At 40.1% G+C, this 22,367-nt stretch overlaps 4 protein-coding genes across 5 annotated transcripts; all 4 read left to right on the forward strand.

Moving 5' to 3' along the window:
• Positions 1-4,643: 4,643 nt before the first annotated feature.
• Positions 4,644-5,618, forward strand: LOC122825870 (trace amine-associated receptor 1-like). Its single transcript, XM_044107449.1, has one exon. It carries the CDS (start codon positions 4,644-4,646, stop codon positions 5,616-5,618), a length of 975 nt encoding a protein of 324 aa, XP_043963384.1.
• Positions 5,619-7,804: 2,186 nt separating this feature from the next.
• LOC122825411 (trace amine-associated receptor 1-like) lies at positions 7,805-8,785 on the forward strand. Its single transcript, XM_044106827.1, has one exon. The coding sequence runs from the start codon at positions 7,805-7,807 to the stop codon at positions 8,783-8,785; it is 981 nt and encodes a 326-aa protein (XP_043962762.1).
• A 4,444-nt stretch (positions 8,786-13,229) lies between these two features.
• On the forward strand, positions 13,230-14,421 carry LOC122825412 (trace amine-associated receptor 1-like). The gene is made up of 2 exons (XM_044106828.1): positions 13,230-13,279; positions 13,395-14,421. The coding sequence occupies exon 2, from the start codon at positions 13,407-13,409 to the stop codon at positions 14,394-14,396; it is 990 nt and encodes a 329-aa protein (XP_043962763.1). The 5' UTR covers positions 13,230-13,279; positions 13,395-13,406; the 3' UTR covers positions 14,397-14,421.
• A 1,572-nt stretch (positions 14,422-15,993) lies between these two features.
• On the forward strand, positions 15,994-16,995 carry LOC122825413 (trace amine-associated receptor 1-like). 2 transcript variants are annotated; one of them, XM_044106830.1, is made up of 2 exons: positions 16,033-16,098; positions 16,191-16,995. In XM_044106830.1, exons 1-2 carry the CDS (start codon positions 16,064-16,066, stop codon positions 16,993-16,995), a joined length of 840 nt encoding a protein of 279 aa, XP_043962765.1. In that variant the 5' UTR covers positions 16,033-16,063. The 2 variants fall into 2 exon arrangements, with proteins under 2 accessions (XP_043962764.1, XP_043962765.1); XM_044106829.1 differs by having other exon boundaries at positions 15,994-16,995.
• Positions 16,996-22,367: the final 5,372 nt, after the last annotated feature.

Consider the following 22,367-nt stretch of genomic DNA (forward strand, 5'->3'; position numbering starts at 1 on the left):
TCTCTTGCTATAACTTTGGAATTTCCTGACATTCCATGTATTTGTTTTGCTTGAGGGACGCATTTAGCTCTTTGGTGATTAAATCAATTTTCTCATTTAGAAGCCCAATTTGTTCAAGGGCTTTTTCCAAATCCTCCTGCAGTTTGTTCTCCTTAACCAGTATTGCCGATCTGTCTTTTAATCTTTGCAACCAATCCAGAAGCAAGATAAGCAATCCATCTCTAGTCATTTGTCTACTTTGAGACTTTGTTAATGAGTCAATATCAAATGACGACATTTTGACTTATCCAACTGATCTATCAGAAAAGCTATGAAAATATGCAACGTGATTTTTTTTCTTTTTTTGAAATCAAATGCACCATTTCAACCAAAGGTCAGAATGAGTCGATAATCTAATAACTTTTGTATGTGGGGGGCTTAACAAACTAATGGTTAAACAACACTAATAATAATAATAATAATAATAATAATAATAATAATAATAATAATAAATAAATAAATAAATAATAAAATCATATAAAGTTCAAATCAAAATATAATGACTTTAACTAGTCCAATATCAAAATAACTGGTAAAATAAAAAACACACATATGTATATGTATGTAAATCTGTATGTATGTGTTTGTATGTGTGTGTGTGTGGGTGTAACCCTGATTAACATAGCCTTCACTATATATGTCTTTTCATAAAAATAGCTGTTAAATGGATAAATAGGCGATAAGTACAAAAATAAATAAATAAACCAATTTTTGTCATGCTTTGTCTATTAAACCATGCCTAGAAGAAGTGGCAGTTCCCCCACTGCCTTGGTGCTTTAGATGGAGAGCACATTAACATTTTACCTCCAGCTTATAGTGGAAGCAACTTCTGAAATTGCTAGGGAGGGTTTTCTGTGCTGATGATGGCTCTCGTTGATGCCAGTTACCGGTTTCTATACGTTAGTGTGGGAGGACAGAGGAGAGCATCTGATGCAGGAGTGTTTGCTGAATCAGATTTCAGGCAAGCACTAGACAGAGGCCTTCTTAATATCCCAGCAGCAAATCCTCTTCCAGGAGCAGACATACATTCACCCTTTGTGTTTCTTGGTCACGATGCTTATCCTTTGCGCACAGACCTCATCAAGCCATGTTCGTTTCGTCAGATGGACTATGAGCAAAGACTGTTCAACTACAGGCTCTCTCGGGGACGAAGAGTGGTGGAAAATGGATTTGGAATTCTTCCTAACAGGTGGAGGGTATTCCTCACCACCATAATGCTTAATGCAGACAACGTACAGAAGGTTCTCTTAGCTTGTGTATGTCTTCACAATTATTTGTGTACGATCTGATCTGAGAGATATACATGTCCAGCTCTGATGGACACACAAGACAGTGACCACAGGCTTGTGGAAGGTACATGGGGTCAGTATGGTCTGGGAGATATGCTCCCTCTTCAACATGGAATACCATGCAACACCTCCAGGGCTGCTGAACAAGTGAGAGAGACATTGAAAAATTACTTCGTTACATCTCCTGGCAAGATGCCCTGGCAGGATAATTATATTCAGGCACATAATTTTTTTTTTTTTTTACTTTGATAAATGTGCAGCTTGGTAAATAATATTATGTTACGTGTTTGTTCAATATCGAAATAGTCGGGGAAAAAAACACAAAAGGTCTGAATACTGTTGTTTTTTTTTTTTTATAAATGTGATGATCTGATGATAAAATGTATTTTAATTAAATAGGAATCGGAAAGAAAAAAACAATGTTAAAATAGTTTCGCAAAATATATCACTCAAAATGGTAAATCCGTTTTTATCCGATCTCAGATAGATTCCCTTGTGAGATGCTGAAGGCCGGAAAATTCCGTTGTGTATCGTTGAGTGACCGCACGAGCTCGGCAGTTGGCTCAGTAAATTCACTGAAAATTGGCTAAAATACCTAACAACTGATCAAATTTAATAAAAAATAAAATTGTAAGATTTTTATATATATATTTATTTCAATATATATATTGATATATTGACTAAATAAATATATATTCAATATATTTACTTATATATTGAATAAATATATATTTATTTATTTCAATCTAAAAGTGCCAATGAAGTACATCTATATAACACTATATTTAATATCAGAATGTGGATTAGAAACTCACATTAGCTCTGACCAACTCAGAACAGAAAGTTCCCAAGAAACACCAACAGAAAAGCACATAACAGCACCATGAATTAGCACCGTTGAAATATTAGAACGTGCTAATAGAAAAATAAGTGCAACTACATAGAAAATATACAACATACACAATAATAATAATAAAAAATCTTACAATACAATTTTATTTTTATTAAATTTGATCAGTTACTTGGTATTTTAGCCTATTTTCAGCGAATTTACTGGGCCAACTGCCGAGCGCGTGCCATCACTCAAGATGCTCCGATGCTACACAACGGATTTTTCTGGTCACAAGTGAAACTTTCTGAGATCTAAAAACGGATTTACTATTTTGAATGATATATTTTGCGAAACTATTTTAACATTGTTTTTTCTTACCGATTTCCAAGAGTCTTATCAAATTTGACAAGATCTTCCAGGCTATTAGCAGAAACAACCGTTAGCTCTGAGCTCTCACGTGTGTCTGATGCAATCTGAGCAAAATCTCAGCGCTGCAGTTAAAGGGGCGGGACAATCAACCTTATTGGCTGATGTGAAATCATACTCTGCCACCTATTGGTTGGTTAATCCGTCATTAAAAGCAATCACTAAAGGCCTATTTCACAGTTTTTAAAGATTTTTATCCATATTTATGAACATATTTAACTTATTTTTAACCTTACTTTTTAACTCTTATTGTAGAGTAAGACATGAAATCTATTTATACTTTATAATCTATATATAGATTAAAAAGTATTATATATATATATATATATATATATATATATATATATATATATATATATATATATATATATATATATATATAATACTACTTATCTCATGCTATTTAACAAGAATTGTGCAGATGTTGAATTTTTCAGAAAAGTGAAAAGGTTATATTTTTCTTTCTTCCTTGATGGTAAATATATTATAAAACAGACATTCAACACAAAAGTAAAAATCAGATGTTTACTTTGTGGCAGCTGGTTACCAGAAAAAAAACCACCAAATTAATTGTTTATAAAACATAAGCTCTTTTGAAATACTGCTTATCTGCTTAGACAGAAGCAGCTGCTGAGGTTGATCTGACTGTTTGGTGAAGGAGTGAGGAGTGAAACAGTTTTTCTACCACACCAATTAACGTTTTATGTTAACATTCTTTGTAAGTCAACTCAAAGAACATTACTGTTATTTTATAAGTAAAGAAAACATCTTTTGGAGACCAGAAAACTCTCCGCGAGTGCTTTTTGTCTTTGAGTGAGTCAAAAACCTCCTCCTAAAAACTACTCTACTACTCATTTTTTGATTTTTGGAAACTTTTTAGGTTGCAAGGGTAGCCATAACAAGTAGAAAAACTTCAATGATGACTTGAAGAAAAGCGCAAAGTTGGGAGAACCAGCAGATCACTTACAGAAGAACAAAGAAAGCAGCCAGAGGGCTGTGAGTAAAATCAGCTGATTGAGTTTATGAATGAAAGCGCCGCTGCGCTACAGAGAAACAATCAATCACTACAGAAAGCAAAGTTGTTGTTTTTGGGAAGGAATTGTGGCTAAAAGGATGTTTATTGATGAACTTATTTGAAAGTGAAGGGATCTGTGTGATCATTAACAATGTCTGACCCTGAAACTCCGCCTGCGTCTGAGGACGTGTTAAAAGAGTGCGTCCTTTCGCTCAGAGGCCTGCACTAGAAAGATGAATGCAATAAAGATTTTGACAACGGATGCAGGAAATGTTGATGCAGTCAATGATTCAGTGTGAGCCTTTAAGGAGGCTGTGGATGAGTTTAAAAATTCTCATAAGTTGGTTCAAGAGCTCTTATCAGAGGAAGAAAAGGAAAATGAGCCTCGAATAACTGACCTAAATTATTTTTTGAAAGATGTTGAAACATGGCAAAAAGACATTGTATAATCAACAATCAGACCATCTGACAGCATGTCTAATGTATCTTAGAAATCTAAATCCTCTTCTTCCACTAGATCATCAACATCCAGATGTTCCTCAGTCTCTTCAGAGTTAAAAAAAATAAAAAAGGCCAAACCAGAACAGGCCGCATGGCTGACATTCACATGAGGAACCTCTAATTGTGCTCTTAAGCAACGTGCTTGAGAGGATAAACTCTATTAATGTGCTTTCAGTTGTAAATACCAAATGATGTTATGTGAATGAAGGATTTGTCACAAAAAATGTAAAAAGTTATATAAATAGTTACCCTGAGAAACAAAAAAAAAGGTCAATGAAAACTTCTCATTGGTCTGCAGGCTCCTCCCTTCCTGTTGGATGGGTTTGGGATTGCGTAATGTTGGTGCATAATAAGTATCAAGACAAGATGATTCAGCAGCACATTGACCTGAGAGCAAGACTTGATGTTGTTGAGGTCATGCAGATGAGCTAACTAGATGATTTGAGAGATTAAACTAAGGTGTTATTTTCTAAAATAAGATGGCTTTGTAGTCTGTTTGGTATATGAATGTTATTGATATTTATAGTAATTACAAAGAGCAATGGAAGAAGAAACTGGTTTTTATGTTGGTTATGACTTCCACCCTTGTTATGAAATTAACAACGTCTCTAAGATAATGAGAAGGACTTCTTCTACAATATGTACTTTACTCTACATTTTCCTTGGTTTACTGTCTGTTATTACAGTGTGTGGAAACCTCCTTGTAATAATCTCCATCATTTACTTTAAGCAGCTCCACACCCCGTCTAACTACCTGATCGTCTCTCTGGCTGTGGCCGATCTACTTGTTGGGATCGTAGTCTTTCCTCTGAGCACGTCTTTCTCTCTCAGCTACTGTCTGTATTACAGAAATCTATTCTGCAAAATACGAGACAGCGTCGACGTCATACTGAGCTCGACGTCTATTTTTAATTTATGCTGTATTTCTGTGGACCGGTACTATGCAGTGTGTCAGCCTCTGACATACAGATCGAAGATAAACACTGGTGTTGTTCTGGTTATGATCCTCCTGAGCTGGGGAATTTCTATACTTGTTGCTGTCGGTTTTATTGTTGCAGAGATAAATCAAGGAAAATGTCAAGAAAATTGCTTCTCTGATGTTGTGCTTGAAAAGGTATTAGCCCCAGTTTTCTCGTTCTATCTCCCAGTGACCATAATGCTGTGTATCTATCTGAGGATATTTCTTGTCGCACAAAGACAGGCTCGCAGCATCCAGAATGCAGTAAAGTCTGGAGCGACTGTGAGCAACATGGAGAGAAAGGCAACCAAAACTCTGGCCATTGTTCTAGGAGTTTTCCTGATGTGCTGGCTGCCTTTCTTTCTCTGTTTTTCCCTCCAGTTGTTGGGTGGTGTGTCAGTGATGGTGTATGAAACCCTTAACTGGTTCACGCTGTCCAACTCGATGCTCAACCCATTCATCTACGCCTTCTTTTACAGCTGGTTCAGGTCGGCTTTCAGAATCATAATGTCAGGGAAAATATTTCTGGGGGATTTAACAAACACCAAGCTCCTGTGACATGTTTGGAGTTTGAGAAGAGAAATTCATCTCAGCACTCAGCAAAGCTACACTTAATATGGCCTAAGTTGTTAGGCTTAAGAAAAATGTAAAAAAAAAAAAAAAATTAAAACCATACTGCAGTCTTGGGTCTGATTTAATTAAGAATAACATTCCATGGTGAGAATGACAGTTTGTGTGTTTATCTCAGTTTCTCTTGTACACTGGGTCGGTTTTCTCACTGCGTTGTTTACATTGAGATGTTCACATTTATATTCTAATTTACAAAGCTCACAAAAACTTTCCAGCTGAAAAAAATAACGTGTCTCAACCTGTAAAGAGAAAGACATTGACAGAATTAAGTTTTACAATTTTATCTGCGCAACTGCTATAAAGTACAATTGACTTCAATAAACGTAATAAAGTGGAATAGATGGATGCACACAGATGGAGGTATGATCCTGATAAACAACAGAATGAAAGAATAGACTGGATTCTAATGGCTTTAAAAATATTGTCTGATGTCAGATGCTCCATAAAGGCCCTGCACAAATATTTTGGGTAGTTTTAGTGATAAAACTAGCAAAATGTCCACGAGTAATATAAGTGAAGACTAAGTAAGCGCTCAGGATGAGTGAGAATTGAATACAGTTGCTTTTACTCATCACCTTGAGTGACCCTGAAACTCAGCGATCAGCGAACTTGCACAGAGTTTTCCTCAAAACTCCCACCAGGCTTAGCTCTGTTTGTTTATTTGTTATATATATATATATATATATATATATATATATATATATATATCTATATATATATATATATATATATATATATATATATATATATATATATATATGTGTGTGTGTGTGTGTGTGTGTGTGCACCAGGTATGACGGGTGCAGACAGGTTACAGAGTCTCTTTGGTGAAATGGTTGGAATCACAACGGTCAGAATGTAAACACATAGGGAGACGGAGGTCAGGTGACTTTGTTGTCTTTTTTTTTTATTCTCTTGAACTCTGAAACCACTGCCTGTCTTTACTGATCTACATTCTAACAACTTCAGCAAATAAAGTGACAAAAGAAATTAGCCACATTAATTAGGATGAAACAACTAAAGTGCAAAGAAAAGGATATTTTCATTGTAGTTATTTTAAAAACAAAAACAAACAAAAACCAACTTCTTGGTCTTTCTAGTTAGGTATTCCAAGAGTTTTCTACTCTTACTCTGATCCTGTGTGCTGTTTAACAAGGTTTATTTTCTTGTGGGGTTTTGGAAACAGCCCACTGACCCCCCCCTGTTTCCTCTGTGTCTGACCGTGACATTTGCCGCGCTCCTCCTGACCGTCATGCTGAGGGTTAATAGTCGCTTCCAATAACCTAGTCATATTTTCAAATTTCAGAACGAGGAGATCATACAGTCGTTTGAAACAGGTTTTCTGGAGGAGAAAAAAAACATCTAAAATATGCAGGGCAGTGGTCTCTGAGAAGTGAAATTGAGAAATGCTGCTCTAGAGTTAATCTACCAGATGAAATGAACAGAAGTTCACATAGTTCAGAGAGAAGGTTCATATTTAACCATCTTAAATGTTCCTTCATACCACTCTCCATTATTCTGATAAATGGCCGACTAGCGAGGCCTGGACAGAGTAACAGGAGACCCAGACGGTGATCAAGAATAGCATGAAGAGGATGTATTGTAAATGAATGGAAATGAGATGGCTGTGGGGATGTACTGTCAATCTGACGTTTGTGTTTTTATGTATTTTTTCCTTTTTGCAATGTTATTTTTATCTGCCTATGGTTATTGTTTTTTTTGAAGTATTGTTTATTGTTGTACTGCAGCCATGCCCCGACTTCCCAGACAAACATCTCCTATAGGAGACTAATAAATGATCTTATCTTAGTTTACATGGCAAATGGTGACGTGTTGCTCATGGTTGTTGCTAGGGGATCTCTTGGGTGCTTGATACCTCATCGGACGTACGTAGGTAGAAAATAGACAGAGGTAGAAAATAGAGGGTTCAGAAAGCATAATCACAGTGGACAGAGTAGAGCAAGTGCTGAGGTCAATCTGATGGTCTGTCATGCACAGGACATGAGTTAAAGAGAGACGTGATTGCTGACGTCTTGACTTTGGTTTAAATGACCGATCACATCTTTATTTTTAAAATTTATTTCTGTGGATATTACTGAGTAATGTGACTTAAAATGGAACTTGATTTTGGTAGTTTTGCCAATAACAATACTGAGTCTAATGTAAACCTTTGCTTCAAAATGGCTTCTTATCTATCGACAGAAACGCCTACTATTGTGTGTGTATTTCTGAATGTTTTTCTTGGTTCCATATCTGTTATAACAGTTTGTGGAAACCTCCTGGTGATAATCTCCATCGTTTACTTCAGACAGCTTCACACTCCGACCAACGCTCTCATCCTCTCGTTGGCCGTGGCTGACCTGCTCGTGGGCGCTCTGGTCTTCCCTCTGACAATGGAGTTCTCCGTAAGCTCGTGCTTTTATCAGGAGGAGATGTTTTGCAAAGTGAGAAGCAGCTTCGACATAACGCTCAGCACCTGCTCCATCCTGAACCTCTGTTGCATTTCCGTCGACAGATATTACGCAGTGTGCCAGCCGCTGGCATACAGAACTAAAATCAGCAGCCATGTTGTTGTGGTGATGATCTTGGTGAGCTGGGGCGTTCCCGGTGTGGCTGCGGTCAGTCTAGTGGGGTTTAACAGATCAAAATGTGGACAAAACTGTTTGTTCACCGTTGTGCTGGGGAAAATCCTGATTGTTCTGATTACGTTTTACTTGCCACTCCTGGTAATGATATGCATCTACCTAAAGATTTTTTGCGTGGCGCAGAAGCAAGCACACAGCATCCAGAGCATGAAAACCCCCGGAGCTTCTGTCAGCAAGATGGAGAGGAAGGCCACTAAAACCTTAGTGATTGTAATGGGAGTGTTTCTGCTCTGCTGGCTGCCTTCCTTTTTGTGTACAACCGTTTTTACCTTCAGCAACGCGTCCCAGCCGGGCCCTCTGGTAGAAATACTCAACTGGCTCGCGCTGTCCAACTCAACGTTCAACCCGTTTATTTATGCTTTGTTCTACAGGTGGTTCAGGTCAGCGATCAGGATGATTATTTCAGGAAAGATTGTTTTGGGAGATTTCACTGACGTCAAACTTTTTTGATGTTCGAAGTTCTTCTTAGAGTAAATCCATAATGTCTTATTGAAGCTTTTTTTTTTTGAGTGCTTGTATGTACTTAAGAATATGTTAACTGCAAATAATGCCAGATGGTAATGATTTGTCAAAGCAAAATCTTTGTGGAAAAATAATTTATTAATGGAAAACTAATTAAATTAAACTCCTTTATGTTCAAGATGTGTTTTTTTTTTGTAGACTGCCACCATATTTTTATAACTTCTTATTTACACACACAAAGGAAAGCACTATATATGGGGTATATTTCAATCTAATATGTGTAATATGTTTTATGAATTGTTCCATTTGTTCTTAGTCTCAACAAATAGAAACTAGTCGCTGTTAAAAACAACTAAACTAGTTTAGACACAGGAAGTAGCCACACCTTACAAAATGCCACTCTGGGCAGTTGCCCATGTAACCCATATCAGAAACCACCACTGATCCTGAATGATGTATTGAAAAAAGTCATTTCACTTCCACCTTGACTTTCATTTAGAAATGATCTAGCCGATATCACGTGTAAACACAGACCTCTAACGCCAGGTTTTTAAAATTTATTTATTTACTTAAGATCATGTAAACACTTAATTGCCCTCACTTTTCTGTCTGTCAATTGTGCGTTAATTTTCAAATATTGTTTCCTTAACCCATACACAGCAGGGATATCCTAGGAAGTCGAAGGTATTTGTTCTTTGAACCCGAGTTATTCATTCAGGTGCCCCGTTTACATCCGGGCCCACCTGTGTGCACAATCCAGACCCCAAGCCTTCAGAATACTCCTGCAAACATTTGTGAAAGAAAAACACAATTTTTATGCTCTCCAGCATATTTTCATGGCATAATGTAACCTGTGCTGTAAAGATGGTTGCAGAAGTTTTGATGATGTTAAATTTTCAAGCCACTGATAGAGGCGTAATTACAAAGTGAATGTCGCCACCTCCACTGTGAAATAAAATCACAGAATAGACAGCAGATCCTGAGGTTAATAGTGCAAAGGTCATCAACATGCTGCTGAGTCAGCAACGGAAGGTTTCCAAAATGGAATGTGGCCTTCAGATTAGCTTTAGAACAAGCAGAAAGATGGACGTACATGTCCATCTTTATGGACTGATTGTAAGACTTATATTACTGTACAACAGTGACAGACTTTCTGAAGAGTTGAAGGAAGACAAGGCAAGTTCATTTGTACAGCACATTTCAGCAACAAGGCAATATCAGATGCATTACATGATGACAACATAAAACAGACAAAAAAAATACTATAGTGATGCATTAAAAATACAATGCTACTTTTTTCCACAGGCTTTGGACACTGCGATGTGGCTGAAATAGGGCTTTTTACCAACAGGTTCCAAAAGGTTGGACTGCTTCACTCATTCCAGTTGGCTGTGCAGCAGCAGGGAAACACCTAAAACATGAGGGGCAGTGGGCCTTGAGGAAACTCTGCCTTAAGAGAACCCACACAAGGAGAAGACGAAAAGTGTTTTGGTCCAGTTCAAGTCTTTGACTGAAATAAACACTTTTTTATCAAATCCAAAAATATAGTAAGATCTTACCCTGCACAGTTTTAAGTTATAATTCCAAATCTGCAGGGCCATGTTAAAAAAAAAAATCAATTAATTGATTTGAATTGATTTTTCTTTGAATGGCCAGATATACATTCATAAAACCCTTAAACTGATCCTTTTAATATATCTTCTCCCCATAATTTTATGCGACTTCTCCCATGAAGTCAGATCTTCCTCCAGACCCACCTTCTGGTCCAGTGTTGGGCCGTGGTGCCAATGCACTTAAATTAGACTGCCAACCGGCAATAAAAGCTACAGAAGAAGAAGAAGTAAGATCTCGTCACCACGTGTCACTAGTATCATTGCAAAGCAACATGGTGGAAGGTTTGAAATCACCGTCAACAGACTTGAAGGTAAATGCCTGGAAGTATTTTGGATTTAAAACACAAAGCAATACCCAGGAGAAAAGCTGAACGGTGTGTAAGATTTGCTTTGTTCGCCATCCGGCGTCTCAGGAGGGGGAAGCAGTGCAGCACCAACACTGTATACAGTGGGGATGGTGTGCTGCTGACCTCAACTCGGGATGTTGTGGGCCGGTGGGCAGAATACTTCGAAGACTTCCTCAATCCCACCGACATGCCTTCTATTATGGAAGCGGAGCCTGGGGACTCTGGGTTGGGCTCTCCAATCTCTGGGGTCGAGGTTGCCGAGGTGGTCAAAAAGCTCCTCGGTGGCAGGGCCCTGGGGGTGGATGAGATCCGCCTGGAGTTCCTCAAGGCTCTGGATGTTGTGGGGTTGTGTTGGTTAACGCGACTCTTCAATATCGCATGGACATCGGGGGCAGTTCCCTTGGATTGGCAGACCGGGGTGGTGGTACCCCTGTTCAAAAAGGGGGACCGGAGGGTGTGCTCCAATTATAGGGGGGTCACACTCTTAAGCCTCCCTGGCAAGGTCTATCCGGGGGTTCTGGAGAGGAAGGTCCGTCGGATTGTCGAATCTCAGATTCAGGAAGAGCAGTGTGGTTTTCGTCCTGGTCGTGGAACACTGGACCAGCTCTACACGTTCGATGGGAGTTCGCCCAACCAGTCTACATGTGTTTTGTGGACTTGGAGAAGGCGTTCGACCGTGTCCCTCGGGGAGCCCTGTGGGTGGTTCTCCGGGCGAATGAGGTACCGGGCTCTTTGATACGGGCTGTCAGGTCCCTGTATGACCGGTGTCGGAGTCTGGTCCGCATTGCCAGTAGTAAGTCGGGCTCGTTTCCGGTGAGAGTTGGACTCCGCCAGGGCTGCCCTTTGTCACCGATTCTGTTCATTAGTTTTATGGACAGAATTTCTAGGCGCATTTCTAGGGTGTTAAGGGGATCCGTTTTGGTGGCCTTAGGATTGCATCTCTGCTTTTTGTAGATGATGTGGTCCTTTTGGCTTCATAGGGACGTGATCTGCAGCTCTCGCTGGAGCGGTTCGCAGCCGAGTGTGAAGCGGCTGGGATGGTGATCAATGCCTCCAAATTCGAGGCCATGGTCTCGAGCCGGAAAAGGGTAGAGTGCCTTCTCCGGGTCAGGGGGGGTGTCCTGCCCCAAGTGGAGGAGTTCAAGTATCTCAGGATCTTGTTCACGAATGGGGGAAGAAGGGAGTGGGAGATCGACAGGTGGATTGGCGTAGCGTCTGCTGTCAAGCGGGCGCTGTACCGATCCGTCGTGGTGAAGAGAGAGCTGAGCCAAAAAGCAAAGCTCTCGATTTACCGGTCGATCTACGTTCCCACCCTCATCTATGGTCATGAGCTTTGGGTCATGACCGAAAGACCGAGATCGCGGATACAAGCGGCCGAAATGGGTTTTCTCCGTTGGGTGGCTGGGCTCTCTCTTAGAGATAGGGTGAGAAGTTCAGTCATCCTGGAGGGACTCAGAGTAGAGCCGCTGCTCCTTCACGTCGAGAGGGGCCAGTTGAGGTGGCTCGGGCATCTGGTCAGGATGCCTCCTGGACGCCTCCCTGGTGAGGTGTTCCGGGCACGTCCCACCAGGAGGAGGCCCCGGGGAAGACCCAGGACACGCTGGAGGGACTATGTCTGTCGACTGGCCTGGGAACGCCTTGGGATTCCTCCGGAGGAGCTGGTGGAAGTGGCTGGGGACAGGGAAGTCTGGGCCTCCCTTCTGAAGCTGCTACCCCCGCGACCCGACCCAGGATAAGCGGAAGAAGATGGATGGATGGATGGTTTGAAATATTGTGGAAACAAAACTAATCTCTGAAACCAATTAACAAAACACCACCTACAAACACAATGGGCCTCTGCCCTCAAACAAACTCAGCTCGAGAAAGCATTTGAATGCAAGTTATCAGCAAACTCTTCGCAAGCCCAGGAAACAATGGAAGCTGTCAAATATACAGATATCTGCAAGGACATACGGCCATAGAACAGAGTTGAAAATGACGGTATCGGGGAACACAGTATTTAAAAGTAGTTCAACTTGTCTGCTTGTCCAGACAAATGCATCTCTTGGTGCCATGTTTAATTTCTAACAAGAAGTGGGGGTTGTTTTGAAGGACTGTGATCGGCTGATATAGGTTTTATCGTTGACCTACACTCCTCACGTTTAAGACAATACTCAGTAGTGTAATTCATCAGGTTTGTGTGGATGAACACTTTTCTTTAACCGATCAGGCCTGGATGAGATTATTTTACAAAAACAAACATCTCCATTACGTGTGGACAAGGCCCATCAGCTACGTAGCCTGTTATATTTGCCTCAGTGGTTATCAACCCTCAACCAAATCTGTCTATCACATATACAGACACTCTTTAAACTAATATATTCACAACACCATGCACAAGTTGCAGTGTGTCCCATCTGACTTGGTGACTGAATGTTTGCATTCATTATGATAATTAGACGGACTCCCCTATTTATTTGTCATGCACCTTGGTGAGGTTACACACACAGGGGGAAGAGTGTGAGTGCATTCTGACATGCTTGGTAAACTACTTGAGCTTTATTCTGATGTTTTGACTGTGATGTGTACGATCCATACTGGTGTTGATGTTGTGGTTTTTAATAGTAAAGTATATTTATATTGATTGTGATATTTCAGATATCATCCACTATGGAACCGGAGGTGAATGCCAGCGGAACTGCCACACATCCCTGTTATGAATCATCCGACTCGTCTTACAAATTCACAAGCAACCCTTCTTTTGTTTGTGTGGCATTGTATGTTTTCCTTGGCTCTCTGTCTCTCATAACAGTGTGTGGAAATCTCCTTGTGATGACGTCAATCATTTACTTCAAACAGCTCCACACTCCCAACAACTACCTGGTCCTCTCCCTCGCTGTGGCCGACCTGCTGGTCGGCGTTCTAGTTTTCCCCTTCAGCATGTCGTTCACCGTCACTTCATGCTGGCACGACGAAGATTTGTTTTGCAAAGTGCGAGGCAGCTTTGACGTAACCCTGAGCACAGCCTCGATTTTGAACCTATGTTGCATCTCTATTGACAGGTATCACGCTGTGTGTAAGCCGCTGACTTACAAAAGCACCATGACTGATCGTATCGTTGCAATGATGATTCTGGGATGCTGGGGTACGGCGGCCTTAATTGGAATTGGCATCATCGTTGCAGGATTCAATCAGGGGAAATGTGAAGGGGACTGTGTAATTGATGCTTTGATATCCACCACTTTGGCATGTATTTTTTCTTTCTACATCCCGGTCATTATAATGCTTGGTATTTATCTAAAGATTTTCCTTGTTGCGCAGAGTCAGTTGAACAGCATCCACAGTACTGGCTGCCGAAGCAAAAGGTTTACTGGAGCTGTTAGCAAGACGGAGAGAAAAGCAACAAAAACTCTCGCTGTTGTGATGGGGGTTTTCATCTTGTGCTGGAGCCCCTACTTCCTGTGCATCATCTTTCAGCCTTTAACGTATGATGTAACACCAATTTCTGTTATCGAAACTCTAAACTGGCTGACTTTGTCGAATTCCATGTTGAATCCTTTTATCTATGCTTTCTTTTACAGCTGGTTTCGATCAGCTGTCAGAATGATGATTTCCGGAAAGATTTTTCAAGGAGACTTTGCGAACGTAAAGCTCTTCTGACCTTGTGTTTTAATGCACGTGTAACTCTCATTGGGAACTGATGTTTATAAAACAAATAAACGTTAATGTTTCTACAACATAGTGTTTATTTACAGCACATTTACACAAGATGCCAACGACAAAAGAGACCAAAATGTATAAATCAGATTTAGAAGATCAGTAATTAAATTTTTGAAACTGTCTGTGTTTGCACAAGTGCGACTAAAATTAATCATTTCCAGCACAAGTTCCATGATATAAAGAGTTATATCCTCTTGGTGGATGATGTAGAGAAATGCCCAAAGATCCCCTACTAGGCTACTTGAAGATGCTAGCTATCAATCTGTTGTAGCTGATAACTGCAAATTAACTTTTTCAACAACAGCTGGAGAGACGCAGGTTTGCCAGTCCTGCTCTACATAAACACTGAATTAGAGCTGACTGTCTGTCTTGGATTTAAAGTCTGACCCTTTCAGATTTGGCCTCCACTTTGACTGCTGTCTGATGCTTATCATCTGACCTGTCAGCTCCAGCTGTTTCTGATATCTGCATATCTTTGGAAAGAAAGCTAGTCAGTGATGTAGCTCATACTGAATGTGATAGTATGAGATGAAGAGTGCTTGTGTTTCTATAAATGTTCAAGGAATGCCGTTTGTTCCGGCAACAGAGGAAATGTAGCCTTCTATTAGACAATTAGATATGATGGCTTTTGTGTTTTTATGGTTTTGGTTACCTGAAGCTGCATGGCATTCAAATAGATCTCCACAGTATTTAAACGGATCAGCATGAATGTTTCAGGACAAACCTTTATCACATTATGAGTTAAAATGACCTCAACTTTGAAACTAAACACAGGGATGATTAAACTCTGGGTATCTGATGTAAGAAGAAATAAATTCATATACTTTCCCTTTATTTATGTTTCCCGTCTAACCAGTCCCATCAACAAACTGGTGCTATAAACTGTTCTTCCCGTTTCCACCAGAAAAGTATCAACTATGGTCCAGGCAAACCAGTTTTATCTTAGTTCTGATTCATCGGCAGCCCGAGTTGAACTCATGCAAGCAAAATGGTGAGAGTTAGTGCCACTTTTAATCTGCACAATTGAGGCAAAAGCGAAAACAACTTGTTGCTTTAAAGTTAATTTTAAAAGTTAGATTACGAATGGAATAACTGCAACCGTCATCAGAATTTCAGTGGAATCTACAATCACCATTATTGGAGAGGCAGGAATAGAGTCGTGTTCACAAAAACCTAAATATATTTCTCGAAATGGCATTCATGAATCTACCTGGTTGTATGAAGATGTAACTATTTTTGAAAGTTGTTTTTTTTTTTGCTTATCTCTGTATTATTTCCCAGTAAGGCTGCCTGTTCCCACACTAATATGCATATATTATGCAAATGTGATAGGAGCTTACATCTAATTGGCTAATCAAATCATGTGGTGAATATGGTAATGAAAAGTGGATCCTATAATCCAGATGCACAGAGCTGAGCTGTGGATATGTCACTAGGTAAGAGTGAAAACAGTCCATACAGAAAACCTGCAACACACTAAACTGAATCCTGTCTGCTTTTCTCATCATCACAGGTTGATGCCAGGAAACTCTTCAGCATGGATGCAGACCTTATGGTCAACAGCAGCAATGGTTTTGACCCCACACACCCCTGCTACATCTCAGACAATGACACTTATATGTTTGCAAATAACCCCTCTGTTGTATGTGTATCTTTATACATTTTCCTTGGATTACTGTCTGTGATCACTGTCTGTGGAAACTTTCTCGTAATCTTTTCCATCATTTACTTCAGACAGCTCCACACTCCCACCAACTACCTCATTCTCTCTCTTGCTGTCGCCGACCTGCTCGTCGGGGTCTTGGTGTTCCCCTACAGCATGGCTTTCACCGTGACGTCCTGCATGCACTATGAGAGTTTGTTCTGCAAAGTGCGCGACAGCTTCGACGTCACAATGTGCACGTCCTCTATTCTCAACCTGTGCTGCATCTCCGTAGACAGATACCATGCGGTGTGCGAGCCCCTGACGTACAGGACGAAGATGAACGCTCGGGTAACCGGGGCGATGATCCTGTTCAGCTGGGGCGTCTCGGTTCTAATCGGAGTCGGCATCATTGTTGCGGGATTCAGCCAAGGCGCCTGTGAGGACTCATGCTCCGTTGACATTATAGCGGCCAACACTATGGGACCTGTTTTCTCCTTTTACCTCCCAGCAGTCATAATGCTCTGCATTTACTTTAAGATTTTCCTGGTTGCTCAGAGGCAACTGAGCAGCATCCAGAGCACCAACGGCCAGAGCCTGAAGTCTGGAGCGACAGCTAGCAGGACGGAGAGGAAGGCCACCAAAACCCTGGCGACTGTGATGGGAGTGTTTCTTTTATGTCTCACTCCCTACTTTATCTGTGTCGTCTTCCAGCCATTATACTACAACCCGCCACCACTTCCTGTGATAGAAACACTGAACTGGCTAACGCTGTCAAATTCAATGCTGAATCCTTTGATTTATGCGTTCTTTTACAGCTGGTTCCGGTCAGCTTTCAGGGCAGTCGTCTCAGGAAAGATATTTCATAGCGATTCTGCCAACTCCAGATTATTTTGATATTTATACACTGCTGTGCTTTACATATTGGGATTTTTTTAAATATAAATAATAATTAATAATAAAACCATGTTACAGGAATGTAGTTTTGAAAAAGTACTTCATCTGTTTTTATTTGCATAAAGTAGCAGCATGTCAAGAACTATTTGTACCTTCTCAATAATCAATGCAAAAAAATGTAATAGCATTACATCAATGAAGCACTTCTGTCATTTTCTGACCAATTTTTTTTTTGTGCACATCTCCACTATTTAATTTTAGTTATTCATTTTCATTGGTTTCATATGTTCTTGAAACACAAGTTTGGTACATATTTAGACAAAGTTTCGTACATTAAATGTTTTGATTCAACCTGACTTTTTTTTAATCATTTGGACAAATGCTAAAATCCAAAATCATAGACACTTTATTGAACACAGAAATAAATAAATGTTGCAGTTCATATCATCCAGGGTTCTTTAAAGAGTTATTGCAGAAACTGATGACTGTGAGGAGGAAGGAACTCCTGTAGCAGTCTGTATGACAGCAAATCTGAAGAAGCCTCTGACTGACAACACTGATAAAGACGACGCTCAGGGTTGTTTATACATTTTCAGATTTTATGAAGAATCTATTTTTGCGCCATCACATCTAGATGAACACTGAGGTATTTATATTCCCCAACCACCAATACTTTGTCTCCCGTGATGGGACCAGTGTTTGACCAAATCGTGTTTCTTCCAAAATCCACAGTCGTCTTCTGTGTTCTGTTCACATTACATGGTCCTACACCTTGATACAAAGTTCATCAGGGTTCATTAGCGTCTTATCCATCTGTGATGAACCCAAAGACTTGAGTCTAAAGTCAGGAAGTTAGAGCACGTCGGCCCTGGACTGGCTCCCTGTAGCTCTGAGAATAGACTTTAAAATACTGTTGGTTTATAAATCACTTGGCACCAATATGCGTTATAGACCTGCTGTTGGAGAGCAGGAGAGCAGCATCAACTTCTAGGCACCACAAATCTAGAACAAACTTTCAGAAAACTAGAAAGAGCTGAAACACTGAGGGAACTTTAAATCGAGGCTTAAATCCTTTGATCTGAAGGCATCATTATTATGGTTCAAGTTCACCTTGAACCATAATAATGGGAACCATAAAAAAACACCTGCTTAGAGTTGCTATTTTTTATAGCTAAAAAATAGATTCATTCTGTTATGGATTACAAGTCTTCATTATCTGTTCACTAATTTATTAAGTTACTCTAATGTTTCCTTTTTTTGTTGCTGAAATGTGCGGTGCAAATAGGTGTAACTTGTACAACTTAAATCTATGACACACTTCCTGTCCGCCTCACTGTGTTTTCTGTGACCTGATCATGACCCGTTAACTCTGAGGTCCAGACCGGATCCCGGTTCTTTTACAGCCTGACACAGATTAGACAGGGATTATCACTGCAGCCAAAGTGGAACTATTCAATGGAATGCCTCTGAAGGCTTTATTGTGTTCTTTATTCTCACATTTGTCAAATAATTGTGGAAAAGGTTTTATTACCTGAGAGCAATGTGGAAAAGAAATTTTTAACGTTGCATTTCATGCTTTGCTTTGGCCTCGGATGGCTAAAACAGACAACTTTCTATGCAGAGAATGATCCTGATTAAGGTTGATTGAAATGCTGGACCGATATTGAAGTCAGTCCTCATATTGTAAGCACGATTCTTGTGACTTTTCACAGTAGTGAGAAAAACTGGATAACCCTCAGTGATTGTACATAGAAAACAGGAAACCTTAACACCAACAAAGTCGTCTGTCTCTCTGAAACATTGTGGCAAATAAAGAACACCGTCTGTCTTACCCAAGTATTCCTTGTTTATTTTCTAACTTTATTGGAAACTTTGTAAATAGGACATAATTGCATTGAGGCAGTTGGTTTGGACACCTAATGCAGACCTTGGGGAGAAGAAAAGCTCTGTGCAGCACCAGCTCAGGGACTGAAGACTCTGCGGTCATTTACACCTTTAATGACAAAAGGTGTTGGGTTGCATTATGTCTTTGCATCAGAAGACAAACTATTAAGTTTGCCATACTGTGTTAAAGCAACTTTACTGCATCATAAAAACATGTTTTTAATAGAAACTAAAAACTTTAATTCGAGATGTTCAAATTTAACTCTGTGTCAACAGATTTAGTAAAAAAGAAAATTAATAACTTGTGTCCCTTTATTTTCCTATGATAGGAAAAGAAATGACTCATTTTCTACTCAAATCACTTATCCATTTTCTGGGGCAGTTAAAATCTAGAGAACCAGTGTTTTTTTTGACACGAGGCTCTCAGCCGGGTCAGTAGTGCTGGATGGAAGGAGACCTTCCATCAGTGAGTGTTGGGCCAGTCTAGGTGGAAGGATCAGTCCTTTAGCAGCCCAAAACCTTTTCTGTCCATTTTCTTGGAAATCCTTTTTATGAATACAGAATCAACTTGGAGGTCACAAGGCTCATCTTTGTAGTTAGAATTCCAGGTCTTTGACAGTGGGAATGTCGGGGCCCATCACCCATTCTCCTGACAGATGCTCATCCATCTCAGCAAAGCGGCTTTTCATCTCCTGGCAGAGCAGCTCCATGTGCTGGATAAACGTCGTGCGTAAAGACGATGTGAATAGGTGCCAACGTTGCAGCCGCGTGTTTTTGTCATCGGCAAGGTACTCCATTTTGATCCAAAACAAGTCACTCAGATGTCCAAACACTCATCGACGGTTTCCAGCAGTGCTGCAGATGCAGAACAGCTCCGCTGATCGGCCCATCAGTCGGGTCACAAAGATATCTGGACATGCTGGCAGCCCAGGGAGAAGGACAGTGAAGTTGAGAGGCTTCTCCGGTGCTCGTGTCAAATACTACTGTTGAGCGAAACTGTGACTGATTAGTTTTTCAAGACCAGTGTAAAACACGACTTAATCCGTAAATAGCTCTTGTGGGCTCTAGTGTCCCTTATTTGAAAGTAGGCTGACAGGAAAGGAGAGCAGGGAAGACGTTCGGTAAATGTCAATGGGTCTGGGAATCGAACCCGCGATGGCCGCGTTGTCCCCTACGCCACAAAAGCACGCCCGAACGTTATGTTTTTAACATAATCTCTGCTCGGCTGATGGGGCTCAGGTGGTTGCCACGGCAACTGGTGTACTTAAACAACAAAGAGGGAGAGAGAGAGTAAAAAGGTACGAGTTGATCACCTGTTCAGGTTTTTTTACCTTTGTTTACCTTTGCTGTGGCGCATTACAGCCGCTGTAGCTTCTGAACGTTCAATAAACGACAAACTTGGACTGATTACCTTGTTCATTCACAACAAACGTCAAATAGGACAAATACATTTCATTAAGTTTTAACAAACAAATGGCTTTTACCGCGATAATTATGTGAAATTCAATTATTTGTCTCTCATTCAGAAAAAACATAGTTTGGTGTTCTCTGTCATCTGGCTTTGAGATCAGAGTCTGAGAGGATTTTCCTCTATCAAACATGCTATTTATTTTCGACTCTTATTTAGTGTTAAAATTTATGTTGATTTTATATATATATGTATACACACACACACACACTTTTGTCAAACCACCGCCAAGAATTTAAAACTACTTTCACCCCTGGATATTGTCATGCTGAGGTTGAGATAAGGATTGGTAAGAGAGCCAAATTCCTCCACACAGAGAAGAACATTCCAGAGAAGGAATTGGACGAAGTCCAACGTACGCTCTTTTTAAACAAAGTAAAATATAAAGAAGAGCTGGATGCGTCGAAAGTTGAAATTGAACGCCAACTCGCACATAATCAGTCATAAGAGAAGGATGGGGAGATTGCTGAAGCAAAGGCTGCCCTCCTGGTAAAGAAGCCATTGTTGAAAAAGCTTCGACATGCTCCTGGGTTGAGGAAAACAGAAAAATGGAAGAGAAAGGAGGCTGCTGAAAAAAATGTGCAAGGTTGAAAATGAACCCTTACACATTTTTTGTTTGTTTATGCTTCGAGCCAATACCATTTCTGTAATTTATGTTATTAACTAAACAAATTATCTCATTAAATTAAATGAAGGAATGAGGAGATGAAGGGATGAATGAATTTTGCTTAGTCGTCTGGGGAGAATGCTAGAGTTGGGAGTTGAAGACTTGATGTGTTGGTATTTTCCTGAGCCAACCCACATGAAACCTGCAGCAAAAGGAGCACAGAGGTAAATAATGATACTTTTAATGCAAAGTTGCTTTAAAAGCTGCATTAAAACTCCTTTAAAAGCGCCAACTTTGCATTAAAGTTTACCAAATAATGCAAAGTCGGCACTCTTAATGCAACTTTGCATATTAAAGTGATAGAAAACCTATTACAGTTTCTTCTTCAGGGAGATTCTGACACCCGGAGGAGGTCGCTGGTTTCTCATAGTCAGAAGCTGGTTGCAAACCTGGAGGCAGCAGGTATCAGTCAGTGATGGTAGATCTGAAATTTGGTTTGACGACCTCAGTATGAGAAACTGCAGACTGATGGGAACCAAAGAGCTCTGCTTAGTTAAAGCCACATCTTCTGAAGTTGGGATATTTTTCCCTCCATCAACGGGTTCCAGAGGCGTCGCCTCCAACCAAATGTGTTTCATATTTCATATTCCACATTGCAATGTGATTCATAATGCTTTGTATCTATCTTAAGATTTTGTTTGTGGCACAAGAACAGGAACGCAGCATTAAAGGTGGAACAAGCAACAGTTGGATGGAGAGAAAGACAAAAAATGTTCCCTAAATGGGGAATCAATGCACCAGATTTCACATCTATAATGTGAGGTTCAGCCTCTCAGTGTAAGGAGCGTTGTAGAGAGGTTTTTCCAGGCTCCTTTTTGATTCCATTAAAAACCTGTTATTTCAGGCAGGCAGACAATATTGGGCAAAGCTTGATGAGTTTTTATATACGGCTTGGCCCCCAAGTTTCTATTTTCATGCAGAAAAAGATAAGAAATCATGGGATTATAACAGGCCTTTGCAGTGCTTTAGTCTCTCAAGTCTAATTAAATTATATTTTATATGTTACTTCAGACACTGGAGTCTGAAGTAACCCAAATCAGATTTTATTTTTTACCTTATGTGATGTATCTGATTTTTTTCATGACTTAGTTTGAACTGCAAATTTGTCCCTGAGTGGGTTTAACAAACATGACATGTGAAGGTTATCCAAGTCAAGCTAGCATAACTCTACGCTGCCTTCAGCACTAATCGGTTCTGCCATTCATGGCTCTTGGCTACACCCACTAACTTGTTAAGCCAATGAACACATGAACATGGAATAATAAATCTAGGATAAAGCGTGCGTTTCAGTCATGGAGAGCACAACGTGCAGCTTTGTGTGAAACGTACAGTAAAGCACAGAGCACTTAAATA

The sequence above is a fragment of the Gambusia affinis genome, linkage group LG22 (genome assembly GCF_019740435.1).
Source record: "Gambusia affinis linkage group LG22, SWU_Gaff_1.0, whole genome shotgun sequence".
Taxonomy (NCBI): domain Eukaryota; kingdom Metazoa; phylum Chordata; class Actinopteri; order Cyprinodontiformes; family Poeciliidae; genus Gambusia; species Gambusia affinis.